General features: G+C 38.3%; 2 protein-coding genes across 2 annotated transcripts in view; both read left to right on the forward strand.

Annotated features, from left to right (window-relative positions):
- The window catches only part of LOC115628988 (neuroguidin), a 64,923-nt gene that overhangs the window by 36,506 nt on the left and 8,315 nt on the right, over positions 1–20,102 (forward strand). The window lies entirely within an intron of this gene.
- Positions 3,040–4,511, forward strand: LOC115629040 (phospholipase B1, membrane-associated). Its single transcript, XM_030525343.1, has one exon. It carries the CDS (start codon positions 3,040–3,042, stop codon positions 4,390–4,392), a length of 1,353 nt encoding a protein of 450 aa, XP_030381203.1. The 3' UTR covers positions 4,393–4,511.

The following is a 20,102-nucleotide window of genomic DNA, read 5'->3' on the forward strand; positions in this document are numbered from 1 at the left end:
CGATAATGTGCCCCGACTGCTAATCAATCTCATCCTGATGCCCGATATTACCGAATTGGAGCAACGGATGCGTGGTTCCCCTCAGATGTGCCAACGCATGTATCACACCTCCTGCATTGGCCTCAACTACCGGCCACAGTATCTGGAGGGGATCAAACGTTGGCACCACATGCAAATCGAAATGGCTAATGCTCCAGAATTTCGAGGCGACGACTTCGCCATAATGCCGCACAATATATTTCAAAATTTCAACTCGCTCTTCAGAAGGGAATCGGATGGCAAGACAGACTTGCGTTACTTCTCCAATGACTGCGCACATTTTAGCCAACTCGGCCATGCCGTGCTCGCCAATCTGCTGTGGAACAGCATGCTCGGCGCGCCCGATCTGAGCAGAACCAAGGACTTGAAAAAACCACTCAAGTACTTCAGCTGCCCCAGCGAGCAGCAGCCGTTTCTGAGAATCCGCAATGATGAACTGCAAGCGGAAGTACCTAAACCTGTTAAGCACGCCCCAATCGCATAGCCTTCGGCGCACTTAGAGCCCATCTACAAAAGAAAAAAAAAAAACCAAAAAGATTAAAAACATTGACAACACGCCTTAAAAACTCGTCACGTCTCGCAACGGCAAGGCACTTACGAGGCAGCCACACAACACATCACATGAGTCAGCAACTGCAACATTTATTTATAGTTAGACTTCATTTCATTTAAATATTTTGCATTTAAATATTTTTAATTTTCGTTTCATTTGCTCTTTTCGGTCAATAACCAACCTCAAGATCAAAACAACAAGAATGCAAGACCCTCTTAACTGTATCAAAACAAGAAATTGTTATGAAAAAATTCCATGAGAAGGCATAAGTTGTTTGGATTTCAAGTGACCGGCTAATAACGAAAAATTGCTCACTGTCGCTATTCAATAAAGTAACTGTTAAAAACGTCTAAGCGTCTTATTTTGAAGTTCTACCGCATAATCTAATCAAGTTATAAATAAATAACAACCATCCATGATTCAAAATTGGCTTACGAGCAATTACGAGCAAAGGTTGTTGTTATATGTTGTTTCGATTCAATCTCGTGCGTGACAACTGTCTTTAAGCCACAATGAGCAGCTGGAACAGGTAGCTTAACATTTGTGCAGATATGCCCCGGCATGGGGCAGAGGCAGAGGCGTGCTGAGGTCTGATTTACGAGAAGGTCGTTCCTACCGATTGAAATCTCTGGCAACTGAATTATTTTTCTCAATAAACTGTCTACATTGGCTTTAAATGTCTTGTATTTTCATAAAAGTAGTTCATCTATAAGTATGTCCCTCAAGTATGTCCATTTACTAAGTAATGGAATCTTTACAATTTTGTGAAATAAACAGAATCAAATTTGAATTAAATTACATCAGAATGAATTGAATGTGGTTCGCCAATAAATTGTGTAGAAACAATAGAAACTTTATAGAGAGTTTATTCAAAGATGAATCTACACTACTTGTGCTCCATTACATTAGATTAAGGCTTACAATTTTACCCCTGGGAAATAAAATTCAATTTAGAAATCTTGTCAGGTATGGAATTTATTTATTTATTTATGAAATGTTCCTATGCGATGTGAATTCGACATACGAACAGTAAGAACAAGCTATAGCTCCGAGGCCTTAAGCTACAAGTATGGAATTATTAAGAACACTTGGAAAGAAAATATATATATTTATTATACATGGAAAGGCCTTACTTTTTCAACTATAAGAACTTCATTATAACTATGTATCTATAGGGTTCTTATCATACCAATTTACACATCTGTGAAATTTGGAAACCAACATGCACATCTCTTGACCTACTCAGAGACATTCCCTAGAGAATTCCCTAACAATTGAGACTGAACGGTTCGATTTCGATCCAACATATGTATGTAAATATATTTCCAGTCAAAACATAGTGTAAGCTATTAACTTTTCAAGTTTGGTCACAAAACTGACGGCGACAATGTCACTTGGATGGACACTAACTATTGATAATATCAGAAATTCACTACTAAAACTGAAGACGACAAGAACTAACTATCCCTAAGTATCTTTGTATAGTAGTACTACAAATATCAATTTATTCATGCTTCACAAAATAATTAGTATTAACTAAAACCTATGTTGTTTAAATTACTTTGACGAAAAAAGAAAACGACTAATCAAAGATTGTGTAGTCTGTCAAGTCTGGGATTTACATTTTCTACCTAAATGACAATATACTATAGATCGAAAAATAGAAAAAATTTACTGACGAATTGATAAGCCCCTCTTTTTTAAGGCGATTACAAAATAAGAGAACCTGAAATCACTTCCTCCAGCTAGTGTTCTACGTCCCTGTCCCAGAGATTGTTACCCAGTTAGCTTAGTGTTATGTCACAGCAGCTCTATATTATTAATAGTGTTTTTTACTCAAATATTTCGTTTTATTATACTACGAATATACGAATATACGAGTAATGTAGCATCAAAGCTTGTGCTGTTGAGGTGGCCACAAGGTAATTATTTTTTGTTTATAAAATCTTGTTTTACTCGCACATACTATACTATTTATGTATGTGTGTATGTATGCGAGTATGCCAATATCTTTGAACCCAACGCACTTTGAATTTGGGGTACCGACGCATTCTGTGGTTGCCGTTGTTGTTGTTGTTGTTGCTGCTGTTTGTCTGGCGCTTTGTCATTATGATATTTAATGTCTCGGTCAACACTTTTAAGTCAAGTTCTGTATTTCGGCTGTGAGCTTTAAATGTGTTTTTATTTTGTTTTGTTTTGTATTTAATGATGGAAGAAATGAGTGCGAACGAGTGTTGTTCATGTCGTCTCTAGAGGCTATGCTACTACCATACTATACGAGTACATTATACTCGTACGTACTATAAGCTGATGCTGTCTGTACTTGTAGTTGAGGAATAAGGTTTGCTTATAGCGGCATTTAAGACAACATCGCATTTGCGTGCCGAACGAGAAGGCGTTAAGAAGTCAGTGTGTGTGGAGCGAAGCTCGTGAAAATAATTTAAATTATGTTCAAATCATGTTACTATATAGTTTTGCTATCGTTGCTACTCTGGAGCGTTGAGCCACCAGCTGAGGCTGCCCATCGTCGTGTGCGGCGCCAGAATCGTTCTCATCAGCTGCTGGCGAGCATTGGCGTCCAGCTGCAACGTTATGATCCGCGTCGGGCGATTAATGGGGGCCTGCAATACACCGATTTCGATCGGGAGTTACGTCAGCTGTTTCTCGGCACACGACGCCTCACACTAGGCCTGGCTCAGCAAAATATAAATTCGCTGAGTACGCGCAACAATCGGGAGGGTAAAATGCAGGCACGGATCTCCAGAGAAGTGCCCTTTCCCTGCCCGCTCAACAATTCGCGCTCGTCCAAGCCACCCATATCGGTACATCGACTGCGGCCGGGTGATATAGACATTATAGCCGCGTTCGGCGACTCGCTGTCCGCTGGCAATGGCATTATGTCCAACACTGCGCTCGACATGATCAACGAATTCCGCGGCATGACCTTCTCGGGTGGGGGTCTAGGAAACTGGCGCCAATTTCTAACGCTGCCCAACATACTGAAGGTCTACAACCCAAACCTCTATGGCTATGCCGTGGACAATAGTCTGGTGGTGAATCACAATATGGCGCGTTTGAATATAGCCGAGCCCATGATCATGTCTCACGATCTGCCCTTTCAAGCACGCGTGTTCATCGACTTGCTGCGTCGCGATCCTCACGTAGATATGGACCGGCATTGGAAACTACTCACCGTTTTTGTCGGTAACAATGATTTGTGCTCGGATCTTTGCCACTGGGATGATGTGAATGTGATGCTAGATCGACATGCTAGGGATCTTCACCGCGCCTTTACACTCCTGCGCGATAATGTGCCGCGTTTGCTGATCAATCTGGTGGTGGTGCCCAATCTAATAAAACCCATTCAGACCATGTCTCCATTGCCTCTCCAATGCTTTGTGGTGCATCGCATAGCCTGCGCCTGTCTGGCCAGTGATCGTCTGAGCGAAGCAAAGCGCCAACAGCTCTCGAAGCTCATACAGCGTTGGCAACAAATCGAGCTGGACGTGGCAGCTTTGCCTGAATTTCAGCGAGAGGATTTCGCCATCATTGCCCATCCGATGATTGCAAACATCACACTTCCCAGAACGCTAGATGGTCAGACAGATTTCCGTTACTTTGGCCACGACTGTTTCCACTTCAGCCAGCGTGGACACGCGGTGTTGGCCAACATGCTCTGGAACAGCATGCTCTCGCCAGATGACCAGAAGCCTCGCAAGTTCCGAAAACCCTTTCAAAAATTCTTCTGTCCCAGTGAGGAGCAACCCTACTTTTTAATACCAAGCAGTGCTAAAAGGTGATAACACATCGGGGGGTCATGAGTTACTATAATACAATTAAAAGCTTACATTCGTTTGGAACTTTTGAACAAAGTCCATATCGAAATTATCTCCGAAAGCGACTTTTGGAACACACAGAACAGTCCGAGTCCTTAAATGTATAATGCATTCGGCCGATCTCTCTGACAAGTGAATCGTGCGCGAAATGCTGACTAAAAACTATAAAAATTGTTCAGGTGCTATTAGGTGATGCAAAAACTTTGTAAAACAATAGCTTATATTTCAATTGCATAAATAATTTTTTAAATTATTAATTGTTAATTATTTGTATGTACTTTTATTTAAATTTGTTAAATAAAACATCGTTTAATTAAAAATACAACTCGCGAATATATATATATACTTTGTCTATTATTTAAACTCTTTTTATTTTCTTGCTTTATATTAATAATTTTAAAAAATACGCTATTCAAAAAGATTCATTTACATTTTAAATATTTAAAATACAATTGGTTTACAAATAATAAAAAATTGACTTAAAGAATATTTAAAATCATTAAATCATATTTCTTTAGAATAAATTAATAATAATTTTTTTTAAATAGATTCCAAAAAATGAAATGAGCAAAAATTCAAAATTTTTGTACATATTTAATTTTAGGGTATAGAGTACCCGCAAGGTAAAAAGAGTATATTAGTTTTGTGCAAATTTTGTAAGCATCTCCGACCCCATAAAGTATATAGTATTTATTTATTCTTGATCAGCATGACGAGAAAAATCGATCTAGACATGTCCGTCTGTCTGGCTGAACGCCTGGAAACGGCTGCGCGCACTTGGTATGCAGACGCTCCTAGTCCCTAAGTCTATACGAGTTTATTTAATGTTTTCTATTATCCCTTCCTCTCTCCCCGCTACAGAATACTGTCAATACTGTCCACATTTCAAAAGCTACATCAACTAAACTTTGGACATGTAATCTATATACGACGTTTTGTTTCAAATTTCATCCAAATCGGTTAATTCTGGGAAAAGTTATTAGTATTTCCCTGTCAGTATTGCTCGACTGTAGCGTTCCCTCTTGTTAAGATCTGTCCTAGGTTGGAGAAATATTAAATTTTATGATAACTTTGACATTTTTAAATGATGCTTCTGTCATGATGGTCGAACTGAGTGCCTTTTGAACGAACGAACTCACATTGTGGGACTCCTATTAGAAAAACTTTTATGTTTTAATAATTGTAATATGTTTGATCTTTTCGAATATTGTAGGCATGGTCTAGAAATTTCATAAATGTTCGTCGATTAGTTCGTGACCAAGTGATTAAGTGGAGCGGTGGCGTGGCTTTCCATTTATTCATATACATACTAGTAGTACTCGTTTAGTAAATAGTCGTATTCGCACAAAAAGAGCAGCCAAGTAGCTATGATGCATATTCAAGCAGGCACATATTATGTAAGCTATTTATGACTAAAGTAGCTCGTGTGTTTATTTAATTTTTTGCATAGAAATGAATTTATATGATTAACTGCTTAAAGTGGCATTGTGATTGGGATTTCTTCTGCTTATTATTAAATACAGCTAATGTTAATCGTTTAATGTAACTTACTTATTGAATACATAACTAAGTATAACATGCAGATGTTGTTAATACAATTTTAATCGGAACTCATAAGTTGAAATGTTTGTTTGAACGCCATAAGCTGGTTAGTTGAATGATTTATCTGCGACCGCCCCACTTTTAATTAAAATATTATGCAATTTTTAATATATTTTTAATTAATTAAAAAAACACTGGCCCGCAAACACAGACGCACAAATAAAAATTCATTAAAATTATTATTTTTTGCTTATAAGGCAAAAATATTTACTGCAAGCCATCCGTCCATTCGACCCAACCCACACCCACCCAACCAACACATGTGTCGCCTGACAACGCTGGCTGCTTATTACGTTGCCCCTTCCCCGCACCCCCACCACAATATTCCGCAAAAGAAATTAAAAAATAAAAACAAAGCGCGCCGCGAACATTTCGCATATGATGCGAACCACCTGCAAACCGGACAGTTGCCAATGGGCGGCAGAGGCAGCGGCAACCAACCCCCAGAGTCGACCGTCGAGCCAGGCACGCCCCCTGCAAACATAGTTGCAAATGGTGGGTGGGGGGGTGTTTGGTTGGCATCAGAAAAAACTGGAAGCGTAAAACATTCAAAAACGAAAAAATAAAATTAAAATGGAAAATGTGAAAAAATTTCACTGGGTTGGTGGTCTGTGTAAGTGCAAGAGAGGGCTGAGCCGCGCCGGCTGTAAAAATTATATTAAAAATGCACTGTCCGAAAAAAGGGCGTAACACACACACACTCTCACACACACACACAGTCAGTCACACACATGCTCTTAAACCATAGCCCATAAAAAAATAAAAAAAAAGACAACAACAGAACGTTATAATAAAGTTGAAGCTTTTTGCGCCATCGTTCGCGACACTGCTGGGTTGAGCATTGGGCTGATATAGCGCTGATATATATAAGTATATGTATATACACACATATGTGTGTATATATTTATATGTATGTGTGTACATATTTAAGCATTAAAAAAGCAAAAAAGCTGTCCCGTTGCAAAACATGCAAATAAAAACTGAATAATTGAGGTGTGGGCGTAAAGTAAATAAACCAAATGAAATCACAAACACACAGCCGCAGCGACATTTTCGTCAAAAAAGGAGGAAAACAAATGAAAAACGCAGCATGATAAATAAAATTAAAAACCTCGAGCCTTGATTAACCCAAACTACGCACATTGAGTCGCATTAGCTGCCGACTGAAATCCAGACAAGTGAGTGATACACGAAACCCACACACACGTACGTACATATGTACACACATGTACACGCTGCCGTGCACTCAACGCTTTGTTTGCGCATTTCGAAAAAAGTGTAGCATACATAAGGGGGCCCACCATATTGAAAACTGCCCCTTGGGCAGCGCAGATGAGTGGAAGCCGAGAGCTAAAAAAAAATAAATAACAGCGCTTGTTGCATAAATATAATATGATTGCAAACAAAAACATTTCAGGCATTTGAGCGTGTCATTTGTACTGATTTTTTTCTCTCGCACATTTGTTTATACAAAATTGTGCTCGCGGCTCTGCTCGCGTACCCTTCCCTAATGCTACGAATGTTTGTACGCGTGTCTCTGTGTGAGTGTGTGTTTATCAATATCGCCTGGGGATGCTAGACATAAAACAATAGACGGTAGAAGCTTTGTACATCCATCTAGCAAATAATGCAATTGCTGGCAAATTTGCCAAACAAATTCATTTTAGAATGAAGAATAGTTTATTTGAAAAATAGCGTAGACTCAAACTAAAAAATAAAACTATATACATAATGAAATATTTATAAATGCAATTCAAACTTGAATTCAGAAATTTTCTTTGATAAAGTTTCGTGGAAAACTCGAGTAAAAAGTTGCACACATTAAATAGATGTGCTTCTTTAGGGTTGTAAACATTTTGGAAACAAGCGAAATCGGCAAATATATAACCTGTTTGAAATGCGTAGGGTTTGTGCCTAGGTAGTTTTTAAAAAGGTAATTCGAGGTAGTATTCTATTTCCTTTCTTAACATAAGTAAGCCCTTCTGTTATAAATTCGAATTCATCTCAGAAAATCATTTCAATTGAAATTGATGGTACATTTAGGTTTTAACTCGTCTCAGTTTCTCTAATATGTCCAGTTTAAACCAATTGTCCGCGCTCTCAGCAATGCAATTAAAGTGCCGGCCGTTTAAACTCTTTATCATCATCCATCACTGGGGGCTAACCATCCACTCATCTATCCACTCAGCTAGACAAATTCGTCAAGACAGCGCAAACAGCGCGACGCACATTCAATACGGCGGACAAACGCATCGGGCAGAAAAATGTCTGCAACTGTTCAGCAAACACGCAGAGTTTAGAGTCCGCAGAGCCAACTTGAAAACAATGGCTGCTGGACCAACACTTGGTTTACGCAGGAGAAAAAAGAGGGAAAAAACAATGCCAACGTTTGACATTAAACAGCGACAACATTTTCGCTTTGCATGCAAAATGCTGGCACAAAGGCGCAGGAAGTAGAAGGACGAACAACTGCACACATAGTCCGATGCGCGTCTCATAAAGCAACTGACAGCCGCCACCATCGTCGCCGCCGGCACAGTGCGCCAAACAAATGCCGCGAGACACACTCCTACGCTGCCCTTTGCCCTTCCACTCAACCCAAACGTCCCCTCGCGCATTGCCCGCTAAAATGTCAGCCAGACAGCGGCGGAAATAGAGCAAAGTTCCCCAAACGACCAACGAAAAGGGGGTAAAAAAAAGAATAATGGCCCACAAGCTACTTGAGCCGACCACCTTGCTAACAACTTCACCATGACCGCCAGTTTTTTCGCGCAGTTATTTTTTGTGCAGCTTGTGGGCTGCTCCTGGCATGTGGCTGACGGGTTAAGGCTTGTAGTTGACCAGAGACCAGCACCGACCGTTGCTCTTATGTCTTTCATTGTTTTTGCTTAATGGCAATGATTTTGACGGCTGTTTAGTGGCCCTTGGGCTCCACGTTTGGTCATAGGGCTCAGAACGGCTCAGAGGCTAATGGCTAGTTATTGTTGTTCTTCTGATTGTCGTTGGAGTGACTCGCCGCCGTATCTCCTTCTGCTGCTACTGTGAGAGCAGAGCCTATGATGGCAATAAAAGCTGACAGTGCGCAGCAAAGGGATTTCTATTTGCGGGTAACCAGAAGTTGCATAATAGGTTTGATTTCGTATGAATCGCGTCGATGCAAACTTTTAACTGGAAAGTTCTTAATATTTAAAAATTTTTTTAAACTAAAATTCAAAAATGGCAGCTTGACTTATCAGCTGATAATACAAAGAACTTTTTATATATCTTTAAAAATTGATTAACGCCAAAAGCAATATGTATTCATCAAAGATTTGGATTAGATTTAGATTAGTTTTAGATACCAACAGTTAAAAAAAAATGTATACAGACTATATAGAACACATAGCCAAATGTCGTGAATTACTTACTAGCTACAAATAGTTTGAAATATTTTATATAAAATAAGTACAGAGCAAGACGCGTTTTAATTTCCATTAAAACTTTTATCATACCGATAAAATAATAAAGTATCCATAGGTGTACTGACATAAAATGTTTTTAAATAATTGCAGCTACTATTATTTTTGAATTTCCGACTTTAGACGCATACTCATCTGACGTGTAAAAAGTCTGACGGTTTTACCTCATGTGTGAGAAATAGCTTGCTTCTTCAAATTCCACTGTTCCATTTCAAGGTCTATTTGTCTCATTAGTATTTCAGAAATCTGAGGCGTAGACATCAAACGTTTAAGAAATATAATATTTTATTTAAGCAATTGCTTTCAAAAAATCTTTTTAATACACAATTTTATTTAACCATTTTCCCAATTTCCCCAAAAAATCCCAGACCCATTGCCCAAATCATTACTCAGCAATTCGCTCACGCATTCCTCGTAAGTCCCGTTTATGAACTGCCATAATGCATGTCCACCGTTCTCCAACTTTTTACCCCTTTCTCTCAGTCTTATCCATTAAAAAAGGGAAAAAATCTAACCGAAAACGGGGCAGTAAACAAAAGCCAACTTAAGTTTGAGTGATGAAAGTATGAATGCATTTCCACTTTGGCAACCACAAATGGCAAGAAAATGGAAGCAGTCAGTCGTCCGTCATGCGATGCGAGTTACAGATAAATTTCATAAATTAAATAGACGGGACCCGGTCCGAGCATATTAGCGTAAAATTGCAGCCGACAACCCTGCTCGGCGCTGAAATCTCATTACAATTTCAACGCGATCAGACAAAACGGAAGGAAGAAGAAGACAACAGCGGAAACCCCGCTGATGAAATGGATTTTTATCCCAGAACTGGACACAAAGCGCGAGACAGAGAGGGAGAAAAAGGTAGTCGAGAATTATGGCTGGCAAGAAGAGACAGGAAAACCCGTAGCAAAAACGTCAACAGCTAAAAAAAACAAAAATTGTGTAAAAAACGAAATCACGACATCAGCAAAAGTGTTCCATACGAGAGAAGCCCAACCAAATGGACGACCCACGGGGGCGACCGTTCAGGGCGCGTAAAAAATGCAAATCCCAAGTCAAAGCTTAGCGTTGCTTCTGCACGTGGCATCCAACCTGGCAACATACGTACCCCCTCTCCCCCTATCTCTTAGGACAGAGACACCCACGCACTCTTTGAGCGACACGCCAGGAAAAAATATGAGTAATGGTAAAAAAATCTACGTACGAATGAAATTTGAAAACGTATGTCCCGGGCATAATGCAACAGCGGGCAACAGTGGGCCCAGACCCAGTCAGCTTTTTATTTTTTAGTTGTTATTGCTGGGCGCATAGATGGGACATGTGGGAGGGTGAATTCAATAAAAAAGGGGAATGACGCATAAAAACCCGCAAGCCCCCTCAAGTGGCAGTGGATGGGCACAGGGATTGGCCGGTATGTGTTTGTTAGAGTTGCATGCCTGACTGGCCACCATATCAATGACGAGAGTGCGTTGAAGTGTTGCGCAAACAATGGTTCAGACATAAGCAAATGGCATATGAAACCTAGAAATTCCGCAATATGCATAGAGATTTTATCTAAATGGTATGAGAAAGCCAGTGGGTTGTTGAGAGAAGTGAGCATGCAGAGCAGCGAAGTAAACAATGTAGAATAGTTTAGTTTAAAAGTTTATTGGATATTGTTAAAATATAACTCTACTTCTGATGCTTGAGGAATACAGAGCAAAGGAATTGGGAAGCTAAGGAGATAATGGTGCAATATTTTTAAATGCAGTTGTTATGAATTCTAATGAATTAGGTAGCTTTTACATTTACAGTATTTAATAAAAACTAACAGTTCTGAAGAGAGACGAACTGGGAAAATTTGGATGAATCATTTTTGGGAAGGTGTTTCGATTCGAATAAAAAATCTGCCATATTTTAAAGAGAAGGTAGGAAAAATGTTTTAGACAATCAACGTTCTGTAAAATGTATATTGCTAACCAAACCCGCTGAGTGTGAGTCAATGATTGTTTAAGACATAATTATTTTATTGTTTTGTTTCGTTAATTAATTATTCTTGGAAACCCCAGTTTTGTATAGGCCCTTGTTGTTGCCCCTTTTCCCCCATTGCAAATTAAAATGTCCATAATCGCTATAAAGTTCGCAGCTATACTTTAAAAGCAAACTTGAGTCCAAATTTCGGCTTACTCGAAAACAAGTAACAACTAAGGGGGAATAACCATTTGTGTTGCAATCGCAATGAATTGTTAAAACACACACACAACTCAACTCTTCTGGATACGAATAGTTCAAACTAATGCCCGCGACAGAACTTCCAAATCATATCAATAATATAAAAGCAAAATAATCTGCTGCCTCACAATGTGTTCTATTTCAAGTCCAGCACTGCATACTCCTTTCCCCATCACAGTCACAAGTCACAGGCCCTTCAACATACATACTGTACGTAGTGTATTAAGCTCTAACCCCGCTATTTAAATGTCATTCGATATCGCGCACATATAGTACGTACACTATGTATAAACTCCAAATTCACAAATTTCGTAACAAAACGGAGAAAAAACCCCGTTCTTTTGGGTGTGCCCATTGGCACGTTTAAAAATTATTTATAAAATACATACGATATACAACTCTTTATCTATATGTGTATGTGTGTTTGGGAACCTGCGCTATATATGTATGTGTGCGTGTGAGTGTGTGTGTGTGCATATAAAACCAACAATAACGCAAAATGAAATGCCAAATAAAAAATTGCCAACAATAACAACAGAAACAAATGAGAATTTCACATAAATTTACGTGCCAATAAAATAAACAAGCGCCGAGTTTGTTGCAAATACATATGCATATATATGTATGGAATATATGTATATACATATGTATATTCGTATATGCAGAACAGGGGGACACGGAAGTTGTTGTAAGGAGGCAGAGGCTTTTTGCCACATATACTATATGTATGTGTATGCGGGTATGTGTGTTATACACACATGCTGGACACACTCCATCACAAACCCCCTGCATGCGCATAAATCGCGCGAATTTTTACGTTGTCCGCGTTGATTGTGCAGCAAAAATAACCATGGGCTGGCTGGATGACTGGCTGGCTGGCTGGCTGGTTGGCTGCCTGAAAGCTAGATACTAGATGGGACTGGAACTGGCACTGGTGGCGGACTATACAGACAATAATAACAACAACAACAGCACCAACACCAGCATGTACAGCAATCGGGCACAGACGTTGTCACAACAAAATGCGTCGCGTATTTGATATAAAATTTTAAATACAATTTGCAATCGAGCGCCCCGTGAAAACAACATCGCGACAACAACGATGGTAACGATACCAACCAACGATGACTCCACTCATTCAGGGGGCTGGGCATGGGGAACGGCGGACGGGATGGAGCGGAGTTATAGAGAGTTCGACTTTGGGGAGTAACTGTCGCGTAATTGGAAACGAACGCTGCATAGAATGGGGAGATGCTGTTCTAAATTAGGCTAGCCTTCATATTCTTTATCATGCACAATCGAAAGATCACAAAGACAGAACTTTATTGCAGCACCCATTATTGGGCTTTTAAACTTTAAGCCAATTTTTTTACTGTAGTTGTAGAAAACATAAAACTAAAATAGCTGTCCATGTTCTCGACTTTACAAAACACCTAAACTACTTCGTTGTTTCAGCCAGTGTGATTCGTTCCGTTCTTTCTATTGCTAGAGCTGTATGTCTAAAGTATATCTTTTTAATGACAGCTATCCATTTGCAACTTATACAAAACAAATAAGAAATATTTAAATAATTGTTTGCTTGAATTGAAATAAAACTGTTTTATTCATATGTTTTAAGCAAATTCTTAACCTCGACAACCGAACATATATGTATGTATTTAAGAAAGAATACATTCTGCCAAAAAAAAAAAAAAACACTATCATTTTTATAAGCATCTTCGACCCCATAAAGTATATACATACATAAATATATTCTTAATCAGCATAATAAGCGAAGGCAGCACGAGTTTTTTTTTATTTTTATAAACTTCAATTATGGAGCACTATAAAACCCAGGAGCTTTAGAGTCAAATCAGTTAGCTGTGAGAATGTCGTGTTTATTTAAATGTATTACTTTTTATTTAAATTATTTCCTAGGGGTCGTTTAGTTACGTATTCGCTTTTTTGATCTCCCTGCTGTTGTTTACCTATGGAACTACTCGATCTAATGTAAGTGGAGATTTCATAATAAAGTTTTACATTTGTTTCTTTTATGTCTTTCTAGACAAACTATTCAGACTTTTTTTTTTAAAAGAATATATGTATTGGAAAATAAATTCAATAAAGAGTTAATCATGTCATTGTCTTCCACTTGGAACTATTCTTAATATCATAATATACCATAAATATCTTTCAACTATTGAAGTGCACTGAAGAAATTAATTAGCAAAACATGCTTCACCAAAAACTATAAGAGTATGAGTCTGTTTTAAAACAAGATGAATTGCTTCAATCCTGATCCCGGCTTGTCCTCGTACTAGTAGTAACGACTTCATTTTTGTGCATCAAATTAAATGCCACTCAGATGCTATCAACCTCTGTAACTAAGCATGTGTGTGTCCCAGTTCTAGGCGCTTGGTTAAAGTAAACCAACCGCAGGATTCCTTTTTACACCTTGGCAGGCAAATGGATGCCAAATAAAAAGCCTAGCAACTGACCAAAGCAAACGACTGACAGAGACAAAGGGGCAGAGAGCGAGAAAGATAGGCATGAATGTTAAAAGAGAGAAGGCAGTGCAAAGCATCGATATGCAGAAACGGTGAAGGAGAAGAAGAGGGAGAAGAGACGGGGGAAAAAGTATTGTAGCTGCCATTCAATGCGACTGCCAGGCACAGAGAGACACGCACTCACACACCCATACATATTCGCATTCACGCTGTCCAATTATGCCCCAACAAACGCACACGCACACACACACACACACACACACACACACACACTTAGACACGGACGCACGCAGGCACATGGAAAGGCCTAGCATTGCGTTTCAGCCTCTGCTCCAATCCTCTTACTCTTGCCCCCGCTGGTATTCACTCAACGCGCTTGTCGGACCCGCGGGCAACGCTGCCAGCAGCAAAGCGACACAAGCAAGCCGCCACTGCCGTCGCTTGGCTGCACTCAAGGCAGGGGCTATGTGAGCTTCGTCCTTTCCACCGCTCCGCCCTACCCCAACCCATCCCATCCCACCCCACCCCACTCCCCGACCATGACACCACTATGTGCCGCCGCCAACTCTCAACTCTGTTTCAATTTGCACCCACATTCGACGTATGAGTATGTATGTGCATGTGTCTGTGTCTGTGTATGTGCGTGCACGTACATGCAGCAATCACTCAGTCAGCATTCAGTGCACCACCTCTGCCCCGCCTCCCCCACACCCCAGCTGCGCTCAACCTTCACCATCCATTCAGGGGCATAGCACACTGGCTCGCCTTTTTTCGCGTAACGCGAAATTGACGCGGCAGGCGAATTGGGCAGCAGACGTCGCTGCCAGCGCCGCTGTTCGCTCGCTCTTTCACTCCACAACGCGGCCATAGTTGTTGTTGCTTGTTGCATTGTTGTTGTTATTTTGACTCCAACTCTGGGCTCGTGTTTTGCTGTGTGCGTTTGTTGAAACAATCGATTTATTTTCGGTTTCATTTCTGATTGGCAATATTTCATAGTCCAGTGTTGCTTGGCTCGTCGCTTCCTCTTCTTGTTTTTTTTTTGGCAATACATGTACGGGTCTGTGTGTGTGTGAGAATGTGTGCGTGGGTGTGTTTGAATATTTTTTTGACTGTATTTGTTTTTGAGAGCGCGCTGTACATTTGCATTTAAAATAATAACGAATACCAGCATAACGACAATAACAAGCAATGGCAAGGGGGGAGGAAAACTTGCCATCTAGATGTTTGCCTGACTGGTGGCTATATTTGTTAGCACCAGGGGTCCCAATTCTTCCTGGTATGAATATAATTTCAGGCATAAGTTAACAATATTAGTATTTCTTTAAAATAAGAAAATATATATGTATGTAAGTATGTACGTATGTATGTACGTAAGTATACTTAAGTTAAACGTTATGGGTAATTTTTTAAATAGTCCCAAAACTAGCCGAACTAACAACTAAAACATTGAAAATTTGAGACATTTACACTTATTTTGAGCCGACTCTCTCATTTCAGTAGAGCTGGAGAAACATCGATGTTTACCCATGTCGATGTTTTAAGGGGAAGAACATCGATTTAACTAACTCCTATCAATGAATTTTTAAAAAGGTTTTATTGATGTTTAAACATTTTGATTTGTCATATTATTCAAAAAGCTGGGGTTTTTATTAAATACAAAAGGTTTCACAACAAACGATATTTTCACAAATACAAAAATAATATAAGAAAATCCAAAGAAAGTACTACAAACATAAAAATTCAGTGGTGGATATGTTACGTCGATGTTTCGTCCAGCACTACATTTCAGTCCATTTATTTGCGTGACCCTTCGTTTCAAATATCACTGCACATTTATATACTCATAATTTATCCACGCTAATAAATCGACGGGCTTTCCAGTAAGATTTTGTTGATATTCTTGACCATTTCTGGCGTTGTCGTGTTATTTGGTCGACCACTGCGATGATGGTATTGGGAGGCCAGACTTCTAGTTTGGATGCTGCCATCCAATACTTAACGGTTCTAGACGAAGTAGGCGAATCCCACCAGACTAAAATCTAGGCTGTCTTTTGAACTGAGACTGAAAGTATTTTCTCTCATAACACTAATTAAATTTATAAGAAATGATGCTAAAAAAAATTTAAAACAACGTAGAGTCTGCATTTTCAACATTTAAGTTTTATAATTTGGGTGCATTATACCATTTTTTGTTTCCTTTAAACTACATTCGCCATCAGAATGTCATATATCTTGTAGTTCTGGGACTACTCCTGTCCTACATTTGTACTTTATAATTACTTCTAATACAAAAGTGAAAATATTTTGAGTTCAAAAACGGTTGCAAAGCTCCAAAAGTGAAATCAAATCAATTAAATTCTTGTTAATTAAATTTGATTTATGCAATTTGTGCTAAAAGAAAAAAAATCTCGAAAAAAAGCCATTAAATATATATATTCAATATATTTTCACGCCGGCTGCCCTTTTTCTCCTCATTTATGTCGGAACACGCCCACTTAACCCTCTTAAGCGCGCCCCTTTGTTAATGAAAATTGCTTTTGCATCAGAGTGGCAAACAGAAATAAAAAATTGTACACAGGCAGTTGACGCCTACAAATATGTGGCATGCCGGTAGTCGCTTTGACACTTTGTAGCTGCTTTGTTGCAGACTGCGCTACAAAAAAACAAACAACAAAAAAAAAACACAGGCGACAGGCATGATGTGAGACTCTTAATGCGCGGAGTACGACGCGGCGTATACGCAACCACTGACCAGTCCCCTATGCACATATAAACATATTCCAAAGGATGAGCGGATACGTGTGCGATGGCTGTTGGATAGCCTCTTTGTCTGTGTGTCTCTCTGTCTGCCTGTCTGTATGACGCCTTGCCATTTTTTTTCTACGCTGCCCCGTCAGAAGGTATTCAATTTTTTCGCTGCCTGTCTTGTTTGCATTGTTAGCTGTATACTTATGTATGTATATGTTTGCTCAACTTGTCTGTCTGTTTGTTTATTTAGTTAATTTTATTTTTTGTGTCCTTATCCTGCAGCTCAGTGTGGCATTATTATTAGGATAATTTTGATATATGTGTGTAGTTTCTATTGATCTTATTGCAATATTTATAGACATATAATATTATATTTATTAGCATGCATATTTTTCCATTCTAAATGAAACACTGAAAAGTTAATATCTAAATATTCTTCCTTTTTACACCTATTAGCTTGCGCCTTGTTGCCAGATTTGTCTGCATTTTTATAACTTCATTGCATTATTATCAAGCATTTTATATCGTCATCTGTCATATAGTCGAGCTACAGAGCTGACTCTTCCTCACCCCTATTTAAATGATATCAGGGATTGTTAAAGCAGCTCTGTCTTCACAACCGGTTTAATCTTCAAGTGGCGCCCGTACCCCACACACTTCCCCATCCACAGTAAGTTATTTCGATGGAAAAAATGGTTCACATAACATATGTTTCCTATGACAGCTATATGAAAAGGGGGCTTGAACTGTTCGATCTCTATATGTTATCTACATATGTACAAGAAAAGAAAGTCGCTGTGCAAAGATTGCGTTCGATAATTTTGAAGCTATCATACAGAGAGGCAGTCAAACCGAAAGACAGCATTATGGATTTATTTCGATAATGTTGGATTATGCTGCCGTATAGCTTTTCCTATTGTATTGCCAATTCTTTCTTATTCGGATAAAGTCTATTCAACGCCTGTTCATTGGGAAGTATTATTTACAGTGCTACGCTTATGATAATACTAATCGATTTCTAGAAATGACTTTCACTCTGTAACATGTTATATAGAATATGATTTATTTATTACTTTTTTCAAATAATAAAACAGTAGTATAATAATATAATTATATACTCGCGTCTTTGGTTGACTAGTTTCGCGATTTAATTTCATTTAGTTTCTAATCTAGTTTATTTTTCTACCAACATGAAACTGCATTTGAAACCTCCACACGAACACAAACAAAATAAACGAACAACAGCATAAAAAAACAGTGGCTATGTCCTGGATATTTATTTATTTTTATTTTCTGCGCACGCCATTTTTCCATTTACTTAATTTTTATTTGGTTTTATTATGCGTTTTATTATTCTGCGCAGAAATGTATGCAATGGTGAGTGGAAAATGTTGTTTTGGGTGCTGTTGCGAAACACATCCTGTCTATTCGCCATGTTGGATATATACGAGTATGTACAAATATACTATATATATAAAGCGAATGAAATGCAAAAAAATAAATAAGCAGTAAGATTTGGAATGCAAACGAGCCAAATAATAAATGGGAAATATCTAAATTCGATTTGAAATTATATGGCATCGATTTGTATATGCTTTAATTATAGGATGTCTAGAATAGTTGAGCAATCATATTCTAAATTCATTTTCATTATTAAACTATTCAATTTTTGGTTGGAGTCTGTTGAAGTATTAAACGAATTTCTGCAAACTCTGCAGAAAAACTTTATTATTTGGTTGTTTTTTTTTTTGAAGCCTGCTACAAAGAACTACAAACTTTTTTATACCGGGAGCTCTCTCGTTCTGATATGCAATCAGAACTATGTATGCTATATTTGAATAAAATTCCCCGGCACACACAATAACTTGATTCCTTTTGCCACCACATTTCTAACTGCCTCCTGTTGGGGGCCTATGTGTGCATGAAGGATACGATAGAGGATCGACCACGCATCCTACCCACCAATAAATTCGTTGCAGGCGTTTATTGTGATATTTAGAGTTGGAGTTGAAGTGGATGGGAAAACTGTGCGCCGTCTGTCTATTCATTTATTAAAAGGATTTGCGTCACACTCACCTTTCTCCTACTCCGTCAGCGCGCGCCGCCATTTTGTGGTGCATTCCGTGTTCGCTTTTCCGCACCGTGTTGGCAATTTTTGTGCATTTTATAATTAATTTGCTTGTTGGTTAGCCAATTATTCAAACAAATAATGAGCGTATGTGCGGTTGGTTCTATGGTTGAGCAGCCCATGTATTTGGTTTCTTCATTGGAAACTGCATATTTGGTGGGTGCCTGCATTTATTTATATACACTTTTGCATGTTGCTGTACAACCCCTTATATACTTGCTTTATATACAGTTTGATTTGATACAGTACAATTGGAAAGAATTATTTGTGAGGAGCTTGTATTGATAGGAAACGCCAGAAATTATTAGTAATCTTCTGAAACTTTTTTCTTAGCGACAGGATCTGATTAAGAATTAAATTTGAAATATACATAATATCTATTACGTATAATAGGAAATCTATTATCTTCATTATTCAAAGGATATAACAGGTTTTATAAGCTCTATCTAAATTTAAAGAAATGCTTAATAACCCATTAAGGAGAGAGCAAGTCTAAAATATAGATAGGCTGATGGAAAAATGAAATATTCTTTCCAAATACACAATTGATACAAAATAAACTCTCTTGCTTAGTATTAGAAGCAACTTAAAGTTCCCTATGAAGAATACCATATAAGAAATAACTTTTCAATACAATATATACTTCTAAAATACTTCAATAATTAATATTTTACATATGTATATTTTAACTTTGTCATAATTTTAACAAAATACATTCAAGCATTGTTTTTTATATAAGTTAAATATTTCCAAGTCATTGTTTTTATTTATATATTATTTTATTAATTAATCTGTTGCGAATCGGCGTGCAGCTTTGGCTTAAATAAAAATGGTGCCTAAATCGGAGTATTTATCAGATTTATTTTTAGATTGTTGAATTAAGCACATTTTTGAGAATCTGTAGATACTTGAACATTATAACAATAAAACAAATGTTTTATATAAATCGGTATATTCATGTCCGTCCATTCGTTTGAGACGCATCCAAATTTTAATCTTTCAACATTCGGGACAGTAATATTGAAATGTATACTTGTCTTA

Source organism: Scaptodrosophila lebanonensis, unplaced genomic scaffold, assembly GCF_003285725.1.
Source record: "Scaptodrosophila lebanonensis strain 11010-0011.00,11010-0021.00 unplaced genomic scaffold, SlebRS2 tig00000131-arrow-arrow-pilon, whole genome shotgun sequence".
NCBI classification, from domain to species: Eukaryota; Metazoa; Arthropoda; class Insecta; order Diptera; family Drosophilidae; genus Scaptodrosophila; species Scaptodrosophila lebanonensis.